We start from the raw sequence: 19,096 nt of genomic DNA, 5'->3' as shown, positions 1-19,096 counted from the left end.
GGTAAAACTTTGTTTCTGCCAACAACTAGTTCAGGTCATATTATTTTATGTAAATAATAATTTATTTCATTTAATCACAATGCATCATTTTTAGAGTATATTTTCTTCTAGGGTTTGCAAAAACACAGCCATCTACTATCTATACTTCCTTGACCTTGCAGGGTTACATTCTAGTAGGTATCGAGGCCTGTTGCCTTGTGGTGGTTATTTCCAGTTGTCATTGGGGGAGAGGTTGCAAGACTATAATAGGACAATACTGAAACAAACCTGTACTTAAGGATAATTCAGAGAAAACAGTTAACATAGCAGTCATATTTTTGGATTATTGGATGCTACAGAGTTCTGGAGATAATCCATTCTTTTTGCATGCAGATTTGTACAGGGCTCGTTCTCTGTGGCTAAGATTACAACCCAGAACCCAGGACCTCCTTGCTGTCAGGCAACAGTGCAAACTATTGCTTTACTGTCCTCCAAAAACGTCTTTGATAATATACCCACTAAAATCTGATACCCCCTCATTTTTTTTTAGCAAAAAAGAATTAGATCCAGACATCCAGGTCTGCCTTATTTCTTTTTCATTCAATTCACTGAATGAAATACCTTTACAAAAACATTATAACATGCACTACTGCTTGCATTTCCCTGTAAGTACAATACATATTCTTATATTACAGTTTCTGTTGAAGCTGCTGTTCAATAAAGTATTTGAAAAACACAATATCCTTACATTAAAGAAAAAGACCACTGTGTTCTACCAATTTCATGACAGTGTAATCTCTTGACAATATGGCAAGTAAATCTGAAATTGGATATGATCCTAGGCTATTTAGTAAAACGTCTGACCAAATATGAAAGCATGAAAGAAATTTTATGAGGCATAAAAATAAACATCAAACTGTTGCAGTAAATGATAACTGAATGCAACAAAAAGTACTCACAAAAAACAAAAATACTTAAAAAGAAGATACCACAACCAAAATTTGTTACTAACAAGAAACATTTCACCTGTAACAGAATATTAGTTTATTTTCTATATTCAGAATCTCATGATAATTGAGTTACACAGTTAAAATATGGCTGAAAAACCTGCCACAAAAGATCATAGGTGTACAGGAGATATGAGTATAATGGAGATATGATGACTTAAAAAGAAGACAAAAAACATACAATGCCTCATGAAGATAATACAGTATATATTGGACTCAGTGACAAAATAGGAAGGCTAATTCGGCCGTTTGTGAATTGATCCCCTGGTTAATGAATTTCACAGTGTGGTACAAAAATGTCTCGGCACTTAAAATTTTAATGTGACTGTGCCTCTGTTTATGGTGTTATGGTATCAGGAAAGGTTTATGTTACAATTAGCAATTATTATTTTTAAACCAAATTACACATTGATTTTGTACAAGGTCATGACTCTTATTATAGTTTTTCCGTAGCGTAGGAATTCCTGTCTTTGTTCTTCTTAAGGTACAGATCAGCCTTGGTTTGAAACGTCTTGGCTTTAAATTCCTCCCTCCGTTTAAGTTCTAAAGATTTGAGATCTGCCCTTCATGAGTGCTTCAGGATAGCGTGCTACTTTTCACCAGAGTTTATAAAAGCACGCAGTGATTCTTCTTCCCACGGCTGTTGTTTGTCAACGCTGCCTTAGCTGCAGCGTCAAAGACTTCTCTCACGCCTTCTTTGTTTTTAGCAGAACACTCCTGGTAGCTGTAGGCGCCAATTTGATTTGACATGTCTTTGCCCTCTTCATATTTAATTGGCTCCTGAAAACAAGTTTCATAGATTTACACATTTTGTGATTTTTAAGTAGACAAAAATACATCGCTATTTTGACCTACACAAAAGATATAAACAACTAAATCAACATGCCTCATTCTGTTTGGCAAGCATTTTTCTGGTATTCTCATTGTTGCGAAGATCCGTTTTATTCCCCACCAGGACTATGGGGACGTGAGGACAGAAGTGTCTCACTTCAGGAGTCCACTTTTCTTTAACATTTGCTGCAAAAAGTGAAGAAAAAATTTGATCAATTAGCAACATAAATCACTTTCCTAATCTATAATATACTAAATAAAACCTAATTACATTATTATTAGTCCCTCTTTTGAATCACCACTTTAATGTGGTGGAGAGCTTTGCGGACCCTATAATCATGAAGGCCATGTTGTCCATTGATTAGGATTCTGGTAGGGTCTTTCAAATTGACAAATTAGCCTCAGGAGCTGGGTCAGACAAGAAGTAATTCAAGGATTAAGATTATTTGGCAGATCACAAGAAGAGATGAGGTTGCCCAGATTTTGGAGCCCATAGCACTCTCCCAAAGTCAGGCAGGAGGGGAACCAGGCAAGTGTCTTATGGTTAAACCTTGGCCTCAGGAGCTTAACCACAGGTGGGCTTTACACAACAAATAAGGGATCACCACCTTCAGCTGAGCAACAGAGTCTGCTCTTCACGTCTTCACGTTGCAACTGTTGTCTGTGCTTATGCACTGAACAGCATTTCAGATTACCCAGTCTGATTGGAGGATGCTGCCATGAAAAGGGTGCCATCTGGGTATGAACTCTGTCCATAGGGTGGTTGGACTCAAACTTAGTGATAGGGTTAGGCGTAGAGGGGATGCTTCTTCACTGATATCAGCATGCCTCCTGTGTGCCAATCTCTTCAGATTTTACATGTCCCACTGGTAGGAGACCTCATGTATGACTATACCAGCTGAAGGGATTATATGTATACCCTTCTGGCCTGGGAATGCCTTGGGATCCCCCATAATGAGCTGGAGAGAGTGACGAGGGAGAGGATGTCTGGGTTTTCCTTCTGGACCTTTTGCTCTTGGTAAGTTGTTAAAAAAAACAGTAGTACATGCTCACACAAGGACCAGCTGCCGGTATTTTACCATAAATTAGAGAATTTTTTTTTTTTTTTTTTTTTACAGTGTACCTCAACACATGACCCGATCTTGGATCAACAGATGGATAAACAGATATTACTTTCAACCCAGCCCACAAACAATACCTAAACTGTCCGGGCTGACCACAGAGAAGCACAGAAGGATTACATCAGTGTCTGGATAGGAAAGCGGCCTCAGTCGGTCATAGTCTTCCTGACCTGCTGTGTCCCAAAGTGCCAACTGTATCTGATAAAAGAGCAAATGCATAAGTTTAGAAACTTTCTGTAATCGTTGCAGAAAGTTAGGTCTACACAGTATTTTGATGATCATGGAAATTATGTTGTGTGTTTTAATATTATTTTAAACAAAAAAAAGACTTCTTTTGCCGTCTTTTGTATAAATCATTTAACAATATTTTGTGTTGTTTTTTTTTGTATTTTATAGCATGACAAAACTATGCTGCATGAAATAAAACTGAAAACATAATAATATTAGATAAATGTTGATTTCCACATCATTTTATTGTGGCTTATTTTTTCTCAAGTATATAATCTGTTTTAGAACCTTTGACTCACTTAAAACGGTTTGGTAATATGATATATTTTATGTCAGCAGTCATTTTTCATTTGATAGATATGCACCTCAAAGACTAAAGGTGTAATTGCTGCAAACGGTGGTTCTACAAATAATTGATTCTGAAGGTCTGAATACAAATGCATGTCTCACTTTTTATATTTTTATTTCTGAAGAAAATTAAAACAGCGCACCCCTTTTATTTCAGTTCTCTGTTATGTTCTAAAGTGTATGTGGTTTCTAATTGAAACGTGGAAAGAAGACACAACTACAGACTATGTGGTGAAGTGCATGAGTTTGAAAATAAAACAAAATGAAAGTAGGATGGTAAACTTTGGATTTTATTCTCAGCAATAAGTACTGAAAAACAATTAAAAAAAAGTGTTTTGATTTTTTTTTTTTGGTCTAATGGGAGAATAAAACATATTCAAATGATTTTATAGAAAATAAAATCATTAGAATATTTTATTTTCTAAAATATACAATTTTAAGACATTGCAATTTACTGATAATGGTATTCATAATTAGTAATGACAGGTATCATAATTTTAAAACTTCAAAAAGAAATTGCAAAATATTAGGGCCCACCTTCCAAGAAAGATGTGTTTTTTGTCTGTTTGCTCACCAACTACGCCAGCAGTCAGACTTCCAGCCAGGTGACATCATCCCTTACCTGTTTCTGATCCACTTCAATGTCTGCCACATAGTTCTCAAATACAGTAGGCACATAGACTTCAGGGAACTGGTCTTTGGTGAAAACCGTGAGCAGACATGTCTTCCCACAAGCACCGTCCCCGACGATCACCAACTTCTTCCTGATAGAGCCCATTTCTGGGAAACACAAACAAAACTAAATTACAATAGAGGAAAACACAGCCAAACCACGCCACAGGTGTGAAGTACAAGTCTTTCTTGCTGTTAAAATACAGAAAACTTACACTGCTTTTGACGCTTTCAGAACAGCTTGCCTTGGTTGACACTTGTCACAGCTGCTTTTACAAGATTTCAGCCAGAATGGGCTGACTGGCTGTGTTCACACTCCACTGAGATTCCCTTGCTATGCTACCAATCCAGTTGAGTAGGGAAATGCAGACTTGTCAAACCAGTCACCTCCTTGAGGCTAGGCTATCTAAAGTTGTTTAAACTCTGAAATTCAAAGTTTGCCTCACTTATTCTAACATGCCAGCCTTGTACTATCTGTAAAACTGAAGGAACACGGTTCCAAGTAGGGGTAGAAGAGCTCAGTGAGTTAAGTGTCCTACCAGACAGACTGGAAATCTCAGCCCGCCTCGTTGTGTCATTTATCAGAAGGATGCCGCACCTTACACGTAGCAAAATGTTTTGAACTTTCTGTAAACTGCAGCTGTCTCATTACCCGTCTGACAGCATTGACATCCAAAATGTTCACAGTGAAACAACCCAGTGTGTCTGAAATAGTTTTCTAATTTATTACATAATGTACAAACTACTAACGGAAAATTATTTAAGGTTTTGTGCATACCAAACTATGGAAGTTAAGTGGCGTATGGAGATTGTTGCATGATTTCACCAGAATGGAATGGGTCCTGACAGGATTGAGTCTCACTTACTCAACCCTGTCACAGGTCTATTTAGTATCTATCTCCATTAAATTGCCTGTTAGCAATTTATTGTTAGTCACATTGGAGCATCACAGTACATTTAGGCATTTAGATGCAATGAAAATACGTTTCTGTAGCTCAAGTCAAGCAACGGAATGGGAAAGAGAGGAGATGTAAGTGGCGTTGGATGTGGCACGGCAAAGTTGCTGGTTGCAAACATGCTGCTCAGTGTATCTCACACACAACTCATCTAGAGGGAGTTGTGTGTTTTCACACTCAGCCATCATTTGGGTTGGAAAAAGAAAACAAATATAGGAGAATGGGTAAACTGGGTCAAGGTAACAGAAAGGCACATCGCATCGCCCAGAGTTTATGACATTACAATAACTGATCATGCACCTGTGATCTTTGAATCTTCTTGAACAAACTTTCATCATTTTATGTGTCGTCTCAAACTCACCCTTCAACGTCAAGGGGTGGAGCTAACACGGGTCTGTTGAACTCTACTAGTTTAGCCTCATTCTTTGACCGTCATGGCCACTTTCATAGACGATTTTACTTGACTTTCCTGTGAGCTCATTGGTGAGATTTTACAGTTAGCAGACAAGACAGAAGCAGGAGGCTGTTATCCAGACCAGATGAAGTCAAAGATTGAATGCCAGTTTCGTGGAACAGGGAAGCAAAAAGCTGGTACTCAATCAATGATTTTCAAAGAATGAGGTTAAACCAGTGGAGTTCAACAGATCAGTTTCAGTCCCGCCTCTCGAAATTTGACAGAAAAATGTATTTTATGGTGACGCTTCAGGAACAGGAACCATGAAACTGTTGAAAACGCATTGAATTAATTATCTGCATCTGCCATATAAGTTAGCAATTTATTGGTTAAATTGCATATTTAACAAATTGTCAATTAAATAAATTACTGAAACACTTAATTCAATAAGGATACAGATTATAATTTTATGATGTATTTATCTATTTAATTTTGTCTCTTTTAACTTAAGTTTCCAGAATTGTTTTCCTAATTCTTCAGTTTTTCTTTTTTTTTTTTTTTTACTGGGTTTCCGAGATAAATTCAATCAATTATCTCTACTTGCCAATAGATTTTGACCAATTTAGAAGGAAGCTAAAAATATACATCTTTGCTCCCTCATTTTTTATTTTTATTTTTTTTTGATGGATGCGTTCAACTTTAAGTCAGTAAAGATTTACATCTGGAGACTTTATCTACATATTCTTGCTGACGTAATGGCTATCTGTCCATCTCTTTACTTTTTTTCCCTCAGAATAAATCTCGAGTGAAATCTCTTGGAAAAAAAGAAAAACAAAACGTTTTTCAGAAAGTTTTATTTTAATGTGTGACCACTTGAAGGTTTATAAGAATTTATTTACAAAAATCACCAGGATGCCATTTTATTTCTTACATACGTGTCAAAGTCATGACCTATTTCTATTATATTTTCTTCATTTGTTTGTAAGGGCTCATATCAGTAAGCGTGGTTGATGATGATGTACACGTATAAAGTGCTTTCATCATACATATAATCGCAGAGTAAGAGCTGTTCATAATGAATAAGAGCATCATATTCATCACGCTCTCGCCTCCCTGAGAGCAGCCATGCAGACACTGAAATGGCTACTGAGATGCTTCTCAAGCACGACTGACATTAAAACCTGTTGACAACAAGCGTGCCTTCTCTCTCCCTGTGCTTTTAATTCCAGAGAAGGCACACTGAGATCAAGATGGTTTTTTTGTCTTGTTTTGTTTTTGTTGTTGTTGTTTTTTTTTTTGCTGCTGATGTCAGGGTTAAAACTGCTGCTGCTTCTATTTGTTTCTATGGACACCGGAGGTGAGGTGACTGATTGGCCGCATCTTCTAGGCTATTTCCTGACGGTGGCTGTGCTGCTGCTGCGTTGGTAGAATAGGACGTAGGCTTGATTCGTCTGAAGCTGGTTCTCCGTGATCGAGGTCGCGCTGCACATGGAGAAAAAGGAGGGGAACTCTGAGAAGGAAGACGAGGTTTACACAGAAGACATTGTGACACGAAACTGCTTCCGATAATCTGGTGTTAGAACCTCTCAAGTCTCACCTGGAGTCGTTGTAGAAGCACCATCCGCTTTGATCTAGACAGCAGGCCGTGTAGTGGCCCATATTCACAGTCCCAGCGTGGTTACAGATTGCATATAAATCATATAAAACTGGGCCTATGGAGACAAAAACAGACATTTCTCAGAACTGAGGCTTGTCCCTGAAATATTTTTTTGTAAAAAAACGGCCAATTATTTCTGCATAAATTAAATGCAAAAGTATTCAAAGGCAAGACTAATTAACACAGCCTTTTGTTTATTATAAAAATATCATATTCAAAATGTTGAAAAAATATATATATTGCGCATTAAAAATTTTAAATTCCTTTAGTTTGGCAAACATTTTGTCTTATTTTCTAGAATTTGTTTACTCTTGTCATCAACAAGCAAAACCAAACAACCAGAGTTAATATCAGGCCACTTACTTAGCCATTATATATACATAATTAAATACCTTCAAAAATCTTTGCGATCTGACTGAGTTAAGGTTTGGCGTACATCTCTTCAGTACAGCAGAACAGAATCCAGTCAACTTTGGCTCAATCTGAACAGATTTCTGCATAAGGATGCTTGATTCGCTTGGGCTTCATCCTCTGACCTCATGTTCCAAATTCAGCAGCTTCGGAGTTAAAAATAATCTTACAAGGGAAAAACCTTTTTTTGTCTGTGAGAATTTTCTTGGATTTGCACGTGATGGAATAAGGTTTATACTACAACAACAAATGTAATCTTCTCCACAATTAAAATTAAAATCTAAAACAGCTGTTTGAATCTATGCTAATACAGCAACATGTTTTCTTGTTTTACGTAGTCTCCATCGAGTTCAGCAGTAAACCATGTCAGTTTTAATTTTCTAAATAAGTTTCCCCCTCCCCCATTACTTGAGTGAAATTCGATTATGGCTCCAATAGCAATCAATTTTTCAACTTTAAGCTTTTTCTTCATATTTTAAGTAATTTTTCCTGGTGCACATGTTTCAATTTACATCGATATCTCCAATTTATCTCCCACTTTTCTCATAGGCTATTTCAAAAACATATGGTCAAGCACCTGCCCATGATTAGTACGTAAAACATGTACATAGGTAAATGAAAACTCTTTGTTACCACAGTCAACGGGTCCGTAAGGTCCGAGGTCCAGGTTTTTGAGGGGAAAAGACACGTACACTGTGCTTTTACTGATAGACCACCTGGATGTTGTGAAGCGGTTCAAATCTGTCGGAGACTGTTAAGTACGAGCGCACAATGTGTTTTTTGCACACCGACACGATTCCTCACTTTTCAAATTAATTCGAGCAGAAGTTGTTGCCAAGGATACGGATTACAATAACCTGAGGAAACCTCTGGATGGAAAGCCGCTTGGTGCACTCTGTACGCCTGCTACATCTCTCGCACATCTGGAAGAGGCGGAAATCAACATAAAATTTTTTTTAAATAATAATAATAATGACCAGATCTGTTGTTTCAAGTGAATCTGGTTGTTTAAACTGAACTGTGTTCAGTTCAAAACCTGTGAAATTTTCTTTCTTACCGGTGAGTTTTCCTTGTCAAGTTTCTCCTCCTGAGAGAAGAGGTCCAGACACTCCTGCAGGGTGACCTCCCCTGCAGAGCTCCTTTTAGGGATGGGCAGCGACAGATCACAGAACACATCAAACGTGTTGGAGTAGTGCGAACAAACCGAGCAGTGCAGTGAACTCCGCAGCTGACCCGAGAAAAGATCTGCCAAGAGCGGGGCAAAATGTAATGTCCTCTTCTGCTTCTGAATCCAGTTGAAGACAAAGACAAGATTGACCTCCTCACCTACTATTATGCTGTCATCTCTCTCCAAATGCTTCTTCCACATGGCATTCGCCTCTTCTGAAATTCTACGTCAGATCAGAAGTAGGAAGCATAAGTTGTGCATTCACATGGGATAGAGCCAGGATTCAAGCACAGATTCGTCTTGTTCTGTTCGTACCTAAATCTGACGTATTGCTGCTGAGGCTCCTTCCCTGTCCTTTTGACATAAGGCCTGCGATTTATTTCCGTATGCAGCTTGTCCAGCAGGAACCTGAGAAACTCCTGAGCATCTTGCTGACTGGGTTAAATTCAAACATAGGAACATTTTTAAATCTCAAGGAGAACTCTAGAGATTGTTTCATAATAAAAGTATCACATGCGGTGAATATCAGACGTCATTTTGAGGACCGCAAATAACGATCATAGTCTTAATGGCTGATGTTGGGCAGGAGTGTTTGGCGGAGCTATGCTTTGGTTTGTGACACATTTTTCATTTAGGATTTCTGTTGCCAAATTAAACTTCAGATCATGTTCAATTACCGTCAAGCCTGGAGTTCAACAGAGCTATGTTCCTGGTCCAATTTTTTTCATTTTCTTCCATTTAATAACTTTTAAGGATTGTTCCGTGATCATGACTGTTGTCATGAAGTGTCATTCAGTAAATAATGACACTTTTAATGCAAAGTTGCTTTAAAGTCCATTAAAAGCGTCAACTTTGCATTATTTTGTAAATAATGACACTCTAACAGTGTATTTTTTATTTTTTTTTGACAAACCCCCATGCATATTTAATATTCTCCAGCCATAAATCACTACTAGAAACCTGGCAGCTGAATTTGCCTTATGTTCTTAAGATATTGGTAAAACCAACAAAGCTTTTGTTGTTGCAGCCCGCGTTGAAGCCTCTTTTCTATCAACTCAACAGTCTTGCTAAAAGGCAAGTAAAGACGACGTGTGTAGCTGATTTTTCTTGATGGTATTTTAGCTTTTTCCCACTTTTCTTTTAACTTGAAACATTCAACTTTATTGTTCTGCTGTAAAAAATCTAGGGATTTTTTTTTTTTACCTTGAAAGGAACTAATTAAATAGAACCTGCACATTTTTAATCACTTTATTAATGTACATGTAAATTTGTATTCTGATGTGTAAAAATGTATTATTTTTGTGAAAGCCAACAAATGTCAGATATGAATTTTGAATCAGCTGTGAACAGACGCTAATAAAATTAAGATTGAATTTTATCCTTCATTTTCATACTGATAGTTTTTCAATCTTCTGGAAAAACAAAAAGGTTTTACTCCTTCAGACAGATTTATGAACATCAAATAGCCCAACTCCACTAAATTGTAATGGAAAAATATAATTGTTTTTCTTACCTGTAACCGCTGAAGTAAGGCACTACTGCTTTAAAAACGCTGTAAAACTGTCGAGGATTTACAACAGTGTCTCCTTCCCTAACATCCCAAAGACCTGAGAGCACCTGAGAGAAACCTGGCAAAAGAACAATGGAAAAAAGAAGGTATGATTTAAAAAAAAATAAGTATGGAGGACATAAAAAAAAGGTAGAAAATGAGGAAACCCACTGTCCATGAGCTTTGCCTCCTCTTTTGAAAACTTCTCATGCTTGTAAGACTTCAGAAGACAATAGTTGCGCAGGACACAAGTGTGAGACAAACACTGGACCACTGCGTTCAGGAAGCACTGTTGTCCAAACAGAAGGAAAAGAGACGTGAGCCTGGTGCTGCAAAACTTACGGGAGATTTGCATGCCGTCTCTTTGACACTTACTGTATTCCCAATGTTTCTAAGGCCAACTCTTCCACTTCCAACAGTGAGCGGCTCTTTCTACGAATAAGAAGGTATGATAGAAGCTTATATATAAATCTAAAGTGGTGCTGCTGTAGCTGCAGACAGATTATTGTTGTGTGGTTACTGGTATGCCAAGGTTCTATGCTCTATGTAACTAGCTGTCTGCGTTGACCCTGCCATGTTGGCCTGTGTGTAACTTTGGCAGGACAGATTTAGCCTTCTTATCTCATTAGCATAACAAGCGAGGCTAAAAAAAGGGGGTCAGTCTGAGGCTTTATCCTATTAGAGAGTGCAAGGAGTGCTGACAGGTGTGTAAACACGTGTGTGTTGATTAGCATTAATGACATGTTCAGTACAATTTGAGGAGAATGTAAAGGTTTAATGCTTCCTCCGTCCCCCCCCCACCTCATTGTCAGCGACCAGCAGCAGGCCCATCAGGGATGTGTAGAGGACAGACTGGGAGATGTCTGCTGTGTCTCTCTGCAGACCGTTCTGAGAAACCAGGGTCCGACACAGGGCCCCGCAAGAGCCCTCCACGTTCACGCCGCTAGAACCAGGCATTCTGTTCTGCCAGTCAGTCTCCGCTCGAAGATGTGCCGAGGTATCTTATCCCTGATGCGCGTCTGATTAAAGGTCAGCAAGATGTTGAGGGGCGACCCTTCTGATCAGGGAGCAAAGCACAGAGGAGCACACCCCCTGCCTTACCTTGAGAACGACAAGTAACATTTACAGCTGAAAAGACAAAAAGAAAAAAAGAAAAAACTAAAGTTTGCTTTGACAATCCTTCAGAGTCCAATTCTGCATTAAACACATGGAGTGAAACAAGTTCCTAAAAGATTGTTTTTTTTTTTTGTTTTTTTTTTGTACAAGTAAAACCAAGAATTTCTAAATTCAGCTGATTCCCAATGTTAAAATACATAAAAGAAAAAAAAAAGAAAAAAGATTTGGTTATGTAACAGGGATCCAAGCAGTACGGTACGGATCAACCCAACAGCCAATCAATGCGCACCACTTACCGTTTTGTGTAGATAAAGATAGCATCTACGGCAAACAGTTATTTCTACAGAAACGTAACGTGTATAAAAAGAGAGAGCACTTTGGACTCACCTGATCACTTCGGTCTGTATCTTTGAACAAAGAGTCCCAACCAAACTGTTCCCATCATCTGCTGAGCTGTTAAAAATGCATAAAGGGGACGTCTACGGTTTCACCGTGTGTTTGTGGGATAGAACTGAAAGTCTACCTCTCTGCCCTGTCCTGCCACGAGTGTCGGAGAGAAAGAAAGAAAGAGCGAGAGCCAAAGAGAGAGAGAGAGTGAAAAAACAGACACAGGGAGGGAGGATAATCATCTCTAATCTTTTCACTGCAGATCGTGTTGGCTATACATAGACATGTCAATGTGTCCACCCATGAACACCTCAGCAAGTTTTTTTTTTTTTTTCTTTTACTGTCAGTTTTTATTAAAATACAGCCGGTTAAACATTTTGTTGGCGTTTAACATTCACATTCAGAAACAGTAACACTGTTCACAGTCAGCACACTTTATGACAATCACAAAAATAAGGAAAAAGAAAAATAAGGAGAAACTTTTTTTTTTCTTTTGCAATTCTTTGAGTCTTTTAATTAAAACTGTTCATAAAATAGTCCATCTGGTTTCTTTCGCTCTCCAGAAACCCCCTTTCTGCCCTCCAGAAGGGCAACCTGGTGAACGGGTCAGCGACAGGTGTGGTCTGCCATGTCCGTGTCCGAGCTGAGGCTGAGATCCGCTATGTGACACAGCGCGGGGTCTGGGGGGAGAGAGAGCGGCGACTGGCTGGTGTGAGCGGTCCGGTCCCGTGACTGGACGATGGCCTGGCGCAGGCAAGTGATCCACTGCTGCTTGCTGAACGAGTCGTTGGCCTGCAAGCAGTAAGGGTTGACTTTGGAGCGCCCTCTGCTGCTCACACGGAAACAGTTCTTCACTAGAAGGTGACGGAAAGAGGAAGGAAGGAAATTGAGTGAAAACAGTTGTAGGTTTCAGTTCAACTAACAAGAGGGCTAGAACTACTCTGACATTAAGGTCTGCTTCCAGCCTGTGATTCTTCTTTTTCATATATATACAAAAAGCAGACACATGAATATTATAACATGATTTTAATTACTAATTTTTGATCATTTTTGAGGTGATCAATTAAATCGAGATAAATAAGTGTCACCTCTTCTAGTGGTAAACAAAATATTTTGATCTCGGTTATGTATGCACACGTTTTCTCTGTCCTACTGATTGCTTGTCTTATTGTTTTTGAAAACCTGTTTGAAATAAAAAAAAATAATTAATTAGGAACTGAAAATCTGTGTTAAATTCTGATTATTTGATGCATATTTTTTTATGTTTTAATTATTTCATAAATATGAAATGCCAACAGCTTTGTAACCTTTATGGTATTTAATTACCATTTTTATGAAAATGAAATTTTAAACAAAGAAGTTTAGATTCAGGGAGAAAAGAGAACAAAAATATACCTATTTATGCTAAGAACTAAATTGACGTATTCAGAATAGTTTGGCAAGATTGTGAGATTCCACAATTTTTTTTTATTTGTTTATTTAAGTACTGCCATGATCACAACTAAAAAAAAACAAAACTCTGTAGTTTTATTTCCAATCAAATATAAAAAAAAAGCAAATGACCTTTGTCGTTTCCTCCGGTGAACGCTCCTCTGAAGGTTCCTCCCCCTCCGGCCTCACTGTCTGGGATCTCCTCTAAATTGATCAACGTGTTGGGCAGAGGCTGACGGTACACGTTAAACATTTGTCCTCTAATGTCTCTGTCGTCCCCCGGTCTGGTCAGCACCAACGCCAGTTCAAACAGGAATACATGCAGCTTCTGTTGCACGGAAAAGACAGAAGAAATGAAGCGGTTGTGGATAGATGTTACGACTTAGAAATAAAGGCGCCTTCGTGTGAGCTAGCATCAGGGACGCTGCACGCACCTGCCCCTTGTTGGTCTTGAGCTCTCCGTGGCAGTAGAGGAAGCGGGACTGGTGGATCTCTGGTATTCTCTGGCTCTCTTCGAGGTAGATCAGCCCCCGCCGGTAGAACTGACACTCGGCCTCGCCGGTCTTCTTGTTCACCTCGGCCACGATGCTCTGAATCAGCTCCAGCTGTGGTCGACAAAGGACAGAGTAAACGTTTTGCTGGAGCCATTTGTGTCATCAGCAAAGTTTCTCGTCAGGTGCATTTGTGATTATTTTAAGACAAAAAGTAAGAAAAACCCTAAAAAGAGGAAAGATATAATTTGGGTAAATAACATAGTGTTGTTCATATCCCAATTTTCTCTTTTTTTTAAATTTTTTTTATTAATTTCATGTACCAATAGACTCACTAAGATTTTACTTTCAAATCTCAAATGAGGCCACACAGGGTTATTCTTAATTAAATGTGCGGCTTATAATGTTATATTTGAACCATTAAGTTGATCTTCTTTTTAAATACTGCTGATAACCAAAACACCTACATCTCTTCCTAACTCATACATAACAGAACTGACAATGGTTAGAAGAGATTAGATAAGATAACTTCCTCTGCATTATTCTTTTTTTTTGTTTGTTCTCGATGGCAATATAATTCATTTATATGCTCCCTCAATAACAAATAAATCATAAATACATACATCCATGTAATTCTTAATTTGACTACTTTACAAAAAAATCAGTAACAGGGCCAGCTGAGATCAAGTTTAGACATTTTTTCCACCCAAATGTCGTTTCCCCCCCCCTTTTTTTTTTTTTTTTCAAATGCTTTAAATGCTTTGGGACAGAAAAATAAATGTAAAAACTAATACAGGTTGAAAAAACCCATTCAAAAAACAAAGAACTTGTTTTGGGTACGACATCCAACAAATAGTGAGGGTTTCGTAGAGGAAGCAGGACTGGTGGATCTCAGGTATTCTCTGGCGTACAGACGTTTCAGAACGTCTGTACATTATGAAATCATAACGTACAGTCAGATCTCAAGCCAGCACTCCAGATCTACTCAGTTCAGCACTCTAAGGCCACAGGTCAGAGCAACTCACAGCATCAGGCAGCGTGTCCTCGTCTGGGTGGTCTGGAGGCGTGCACTTCTGTATCTCCTTCAACAGCAGAGGGTATTTGACCAGCCGGCTTCTGGGAAGGTCCAGAAAGTTCCACAAGTCCAATTTCCTACTAAACGAAGACTCCTGACACAGGCGCAGGAAATGCTCGACTCTTTTCTCCTGCTTCTTCTGGTCGAGCAGAGCTTTGGCTCCCACCTGGTTGCAGCAGTATGTGACGTAGGCTTCCAGGCAGGGGAACTGCAGGGGGGGGGACGAGACGGAGTGTGAAGCGGGGAAAAAAAAAGAATGTGCGCAGAACGCCGGCTGTTGTGCCCCCTTCGTCTTTCTTCTCTTGCAGCAGCGGGTTGCCGTGAAAACACTCACCCAGTCATGCAGAGTCGGCCCCACTTCTCCCACCGTCTTCTCTGAGCCCCTCAGTCGCTCAAGACGAGCCAAAAGATCTGGTGTGAAATAGCCAAAAAAAACACATTCAACCTAAAAGGACACAACTTAAAAAACACACAAAAAAAAACATCCTGAAGGCCAAAATGGAAAATTTTATCTGCTATGATAAAAAAAAAAAAAAAAATCAATACATCCATCAGTATTATACAGAAATAATGGGCTAAAAGAAGCACATTTGCTGCCTCTTATTTACTTGGAACCAACAACTTTTATTGTGTGTAGATGATCAGGAAATGATGCATTCTGAAATATTTTTAGTCACTGAGATTAAGCTACAAGTAGGCAAAGAGTTCATATCATTTACCCTCATGCAGTGGAATCAGGGAGTCTAAAGTCCCGAAGATTTGTCCGAGCTCACTTTCTGTCAATATATCCAACTTCAACATGGGCTCGTAGTACACCTAAAAGCATAAGAACGCACTGAAACTGAGAAAAAGCCAGCAAGTGTAGATTTTTTTTTTCCTGCACTCTTTTTACCTTCTTGACCAAACTGAGGTCTTCTATGAGTTGCCTCTCTCCCTGCGTCAGCTCGTAGATCACCTGCAGAGGACAAAGACGTTGCACACAGCAACTTTAGACGTGTCAATGGAAATAAAGACAATTTCCGCACAATGCTGCATGGGATGTAAACTAAGCGGAAACCCTGCATGAGCTCTCACAGCTGATTGTTTAATAACGGAAGTTGAGCCGCTTAGTGCCAGCTCACATCCTCTTTCCTAATACCCGTGCAGGGCAGCTTCAGAGAAACAGTGCAAGCTAGTCATCCCACCCACACTGCGACCGCAGCCTCACAGCCCGTCCACAGAAACCCCGCCTCCCCGAGTAGAAAAAAAAAAAAAAAAAAAAAAAAAAAAAAAAACATCTTAATGATGACAAAAAATAAATAAATAAAAATAAAAATTTTGTAATAAAATCATAAAATTCACACCTCCTGGCGTTTGATTTCCTTTGCAGTCAGGTCATGGCTCTCCACAGTGTCACTCCAACACTGGCTGTTGCGCCTACGTGGAAACGACGAGGCTTTGGAGCGAGGGCGCAGGGGTCCCGGGAGCAAAGGTCGGGCGTCGGTGCGAAAGCTGATGGAGCGCTGCGAAGAGAGAGGACATCAGGTCACATTATGGTCATTACGAGGTACAAAAATATTCCACAGGACGTGTGTGTGTGTGTGTGTGTTACCGAAATAGACTGCCCGATGCGTTTAAGAGCAGCAGTCTTCACTGGTGTTATGACACCTGTCAGGCTGTTGGACTTTGTCACGGGTTTGACCTTTTTGTTACTGGGCTCCTGAAACAGATCAATGGTAGAAGTTAAAGAGCAAAATACACAAAAAAATTTTAAAAAACTTATAGAGTTAGTCAAGAAACAGTTCAAAATGAGAAGACGAAAAAAACTTCAGTCAAACCTCTGAATCCTTGTGATCAGACATCATTTCCCCTTCTTCCTCTTCCTCCTCATCCTGATGGCCAGAAAAAAATATTGAGAGGTGAAGGCGACATGAAAGAGAGAAAGACGTTAAAAAGCGCTGAGATGTTGCACGGTGCACATCTCTCATTTCCTGTGCAAGGTTTTCAAAGAGGAAGAAAGTTGAAACTGTGCCTCAATAGTGAAGCACAACATGTCTGCTGCCTTTTTTTTTTTTCTTTTTACCCCACTAACCACAGCTGCTGCAAATTTATTGTGGCAATAATTGAATTAAAGTTGAAATGAAAACAGAATGCAAATATATGACATTCATTAAATGAAAGCAAGCACACCAGCATCTTTCTGAAATCCCAGTAGACTCAATACAAGATCTTATGGGGAAAAAACAAAACAAGAAACTACCCTTAAAATCAGCATCTCACATAATGTTCACCTCTTGTGTCAGTTCTGCACTCAGCATTGTGGTCACAAAGGTAAAGGTTGACAGGCTTCCGCCAGTTACTGAGAAAAGCAAGAGATATGACAGCGCGCAGCATTTCAGATTATTACTCACCTCCATGATTCTGATGACTGGTTCAGGAATCAGGTCTTGTTTTCGCTTCTTCTAAAAGCAGACATTTTGCAGAAAATTAATGTGCACTGCATTTCAGACTTTGGGTGATAAATGCATGCTTCATTGAGGGGATAAGATTGCTTACCCCAGCATGGTCACAGAGGACAAAGCGAGTGTCTCCTGACCCCGACCTAAAAAGAGGGGGGAAAAAAAAAAATCCTAGTCACAAATCATTCAGATGGATTTTAATGTACTCTAAACACAGTGCTTATTGCTTTACAGAATTTAAGCTGCAGGTTATGCACCACTGCATTATGACATGGAGGGATTTCAGTTGTCGGTGTGGTGAACGGAAACATGAAGCATAACTTTAGTCAGTGTTCAAAACAAGAAAAAGATAACTTTTTCTTTTAAATCCTCCAACGAATCTGATGATCAGTCTCACATTTAAAACAAACAAAAAAAAAAAAACAACCACTAAAGCAAAGTCAGAACAGTGCATTTCTAAAGCTACCATACCAGGAAGTCCTCATTTCACCAGTCTCCTCCACTTCCATCTTCTTCCTTCTCTCAGTGCATCTTCACAGAAATTAACGGCTCCGCTCTCAAAGTGAGAAATAATCCAGCCTGCGACGGTCTCCTCCGTTCGGCCAGCCACCGAGCAGTTTGCGTCGAGCTGGTTTAAAGTTCGGCGTACTCCTTCCTCCTCACCTTCTTCCTCATCTCGCAGCAGACCACATCCTTTACTGTTGCGCATAATCACGTATCCGCTCTTCTCAGGGAGGAGCGTTCAGAGCTTCACGTTAAAACCTCTCGGTCCAACCTGAACGTTGGGCTGTTCTAGATTTTATTTAAAAGCTGCTTTGCGGTAGACTAAAATACTACTTTAGAAACTATTTGAGCCAAAAGGGGAAGTGAAATTACATTTTTTTCCTGCTCTAAATTGACTAGTTTACTTGCATATAGGAAAAGAAAAAAATTACAAACAGTTGTTATATATTTGATAAAACTCAATCTGTTTTGGGATTTTCCTCTGAATTCAGAGGTCGGTGATAAGCTGATGGAGGCAGAGTTTCCCAGAAATGCTGCTCTGTAATGAAACCTGATCACCCCAAACCAGGTCAGACAGGAAAACGCATGAATCTGATTCTGTGACACTCATGTGCTTCAAAATCCTCAAACACCAACAACACTCAAGACACACAAGCACAATTTTGTCACACGAAAATAAAAACCACTCACTCTAATGCATGTTTTACATGTTTATTCACTATCACACTAAGTGCTCCCATATCAAGATACATCTCATTGCCTTGCTCTTATTTCGGTTTTTATCATTTGGAGTTAACAAAATAGAAACAAGTGTTATGAACTACCAGATGTGTGCCAAATCTTTTTTTTTTTAATATCCCCCTCCCCAAAAATAAAATACAACAAAAACACAAGAAATAATGAGAAATAAAGGGGAAAAAAATATATATATGTCATGTGCAAGAGCCCCTCGGAGAGTGCTGTGGTGAGGGAGGTAGGGGTGCCTCGGACTGGGAAGAGCATTCTGCCAGTGTGATACCATTGGGTTTCCAGTCAGAAAATATCTACATGGTCGTTCTTTGTTTTCTCGGGTAGCTTGGTTTTAATTAATGAAATGGAAATCATAAAAAAAAAAAAGGTACTTTGAAATTTAACTTGTGATGTGTACAAGGTAAGACGAGACGAGGGTTTCGATGACTAAAGAGAGCGAGTAGAGTGGAGGGAAGGTAGCTGGGTTGGATTAAAATGACCCTCAGTTACTGTGAGGATGTTCGTTTACGCAGGGACTCGTGTGGGGCTTATTGATCTGTAGAGGTACTACAACTGAGGAGCATCAGGATGTCCAGTATACGTG

The 19,096-nt window shown here is 39.2% G+C and overlaps 3 protein-coding genes across 7 annotated transcripts; all 3 read right to left on the bottom strand.

The window, feature by feature from the left end:
• Window positions 1-558: 558 nt before the first annotated feature.
• LOC106959654 (rho-related GTP-binding protein RhoA-A-like) lies at window positions 559-4,734 on the bottom strand. Its single transcript, XM_015052376.1, has 5 exons — window positions 4,402-4,734; window positions 4,137-4,294; window positions 3,016-3,136; window positions 1,873-2,003; window positions 559-1,766 (listed from the first exon to the last, which is right to left on the bottom strand). The coding sequence occupies exons 2-5, from the start codon at window positions 4,290-4,292 to the stop codon at window positions 1,593-1,595; spliced, it is 582 nt and encodes a 193-aa protein (XP_014907862.1). The 5' UTR covers window positions 4,293-4,294; window positions 4,402-4,734; the 3' UTR covers window positions 559-1,592.
• A 2,089-nt stretch (window positions 4,735-6,823) lies between these two features.
• On the bottom strand, window positions 6,824-11,990 carry usp21 (ubiquitin specific peptidase 21). The gene is made up of 12 exons (XM_015052374.1): window positions 11,825-11,990; window positions 11,123-11,449; window positions 10,697-10,753; window positions 10,493-10,610; window positions 10,286-10,400; window positions 9,088-9,207; window positions 8,931-8,995; window positions 8,662-8,849; window positions 8,449-8,527; window positions 8,238-8,345; window positions 7,134-7,248; window positions 6,824-7,018 (listed from the first exon to the last, which is right to left on the bottom strand). The coding sequence occupies exons 2-12, from the start codon at window positions 11,276-11,278 to the stop codon at window positions 6,925-6,927; spliced, it is 1,215 nt and encodes a 404-aa protein (XP_014907860.1). The 5' UTR covers window positions 11,279-11,449; window positions 11,825-11,990; the 3' UTR covers window positions 6,824-6,924.
• A 314-nt stretch (window positions 11,991-12,304) lies between these two features.
• On the bottom strand, window positions 12,305-18,152 carry arhgef3l (Rho guanine nucleotide exchange factor (GEF) 3, like). Of its 5 annotated transcripts, none has more exons than XM_015052369.1 (13): window positions 17,731-18,152; window positions 17,357-17,402; window positions 17,212-17,262; window positions 16,639-16,692; window positions 16,413-16,520; window positions 16,165-16,323; window positions 15,714-15,776; window positions 15,541-15,637; window positions 15,156-15,232; window positions 14,772-15,029; window positions 13,690-13,860; window positions 13,388-13,583; window positions 12,305-12,678 (listed from the first exon to the last, which is right to left on the bottom strand). In XM_015052369.1, exons 1-13 carry the CDS (start codon window positions 17,766-17,768, stop codon window positions 12,431-12,433), a joined length of 1,566 nt encoding a protein of 521 aa, XP_014907855.1. In that variant the 5' UTR covers window positions 17,769-18,152; the 3' UTR covers window positions 12,305-12,430. The 5 variants fall into 5 exon arrangements, with proteins under 5 accessions (XP_014907855.1, XP_014907856.1, XP_014907857.1 ...); XM_015052370.1 differs by having other exon boundaries at window positions 17,212-17,259; XM_015052371.1 differs by having other exon boundaries at window positions 17,357-17,396.
• Between the last annotated feature and the right edge of the window lie 944 nt (window positions 18,153-19,096).

The sequence above is a fragment of the Poecilia latipinna genome, unplaced genomic scaffold (assembly GCF_001443285.1).
Source record: "Poecilia latipinna isolate Pla-1442-1.1 unplaced genomic scaffold, P_latipinna-1.0 Scaffold1106, whole genome shotgun sequence".
NCBI classification, from domain to species: Eukaryota; Metazoa; Chordata; class Actinopteri; order Cyprinodontiformes; family Poeciliidae; genus Poecilia; species Poecilia latipinna.
This window is presented reverse-complemented; position numbering and strand designations above follow the sequence as displayed.

What these genes read in the sequence shown, in the direction of transcription:
- LOC106959654 (XM_015052376.1), bottom strand. Translation starts at nt 4,292, where the DNA reads ATGGGCTCTATCAGGAAGAAGTTGGTGATCGTCGGGGACGGTGCTTGT. An exon ending in GGTCAGCCCGGACAGTTTAG is followed by an intron (nt 2,004 to 3,015) that starts GTATTGTTTGTG and finishes CACTTTTTGCAG; the next exon opens with CAAATGTTAAAGAAAAGTGG. An exon ending in TGCTTGCCAAACAGAATGAG is followed by an intron (nt 1,767 to 1,872) that starts GCATGTTGATTT and finishes ACTTGTTTTCAG; the next exon opens with GAGCCAATTAAATATGAAGA.
- usp21 (XM_015052374.1), bottom strand. Translation starts at nt 11,278, where the DNA reads ATGCCTGGTTCTAGCGGCGTGAACGTGGAGGGCTCTTGCGGGGCCCTG. An exon ending in TGCTGGTCGCTGACAATGAG is followed by an intron (nt 10,754 to 11,122) that starts GTGGGGGGGGGA and finishes TCTTATTCGTAG; the next exon opens with AAAGAGCCGCTCACTGTTGG. An exon ending in AGATGACAGCATAATAGTAG is followed by an intron (nt 8,850 to 8,930) that starts GTGAGGAGGTCA and finishes CGCTCTTGGCAG; the next exon opens with ATCTTTTCTCGGGTCAGCTG.
- arhgef3l (XM_015052369.1), bottom strand. Translation starts at nt 17,768, where the DNA reads ATGGAAGTGGAGGAGACTGGTGAAATGAGGACTTCCTG. An exon ending in ACCTCAGTTTGGTCAAGAAG is followed by an intron (nt 15,638 to 15,713) that starts GTAAAAAGAGTG and finishes TTATGCTTTTAG; the next exon opens with GTGTACTACGAGCCCATGTT. An exon ending in TCAAGACCAACAAGGGGCAG is followed by an intron (nt 13,584 to 13,689) that starts GTGCGTGCAGCG and finishes TCCGTGCAACAG; the next exon opens with AAGCTGCATGTATTCCTGTT.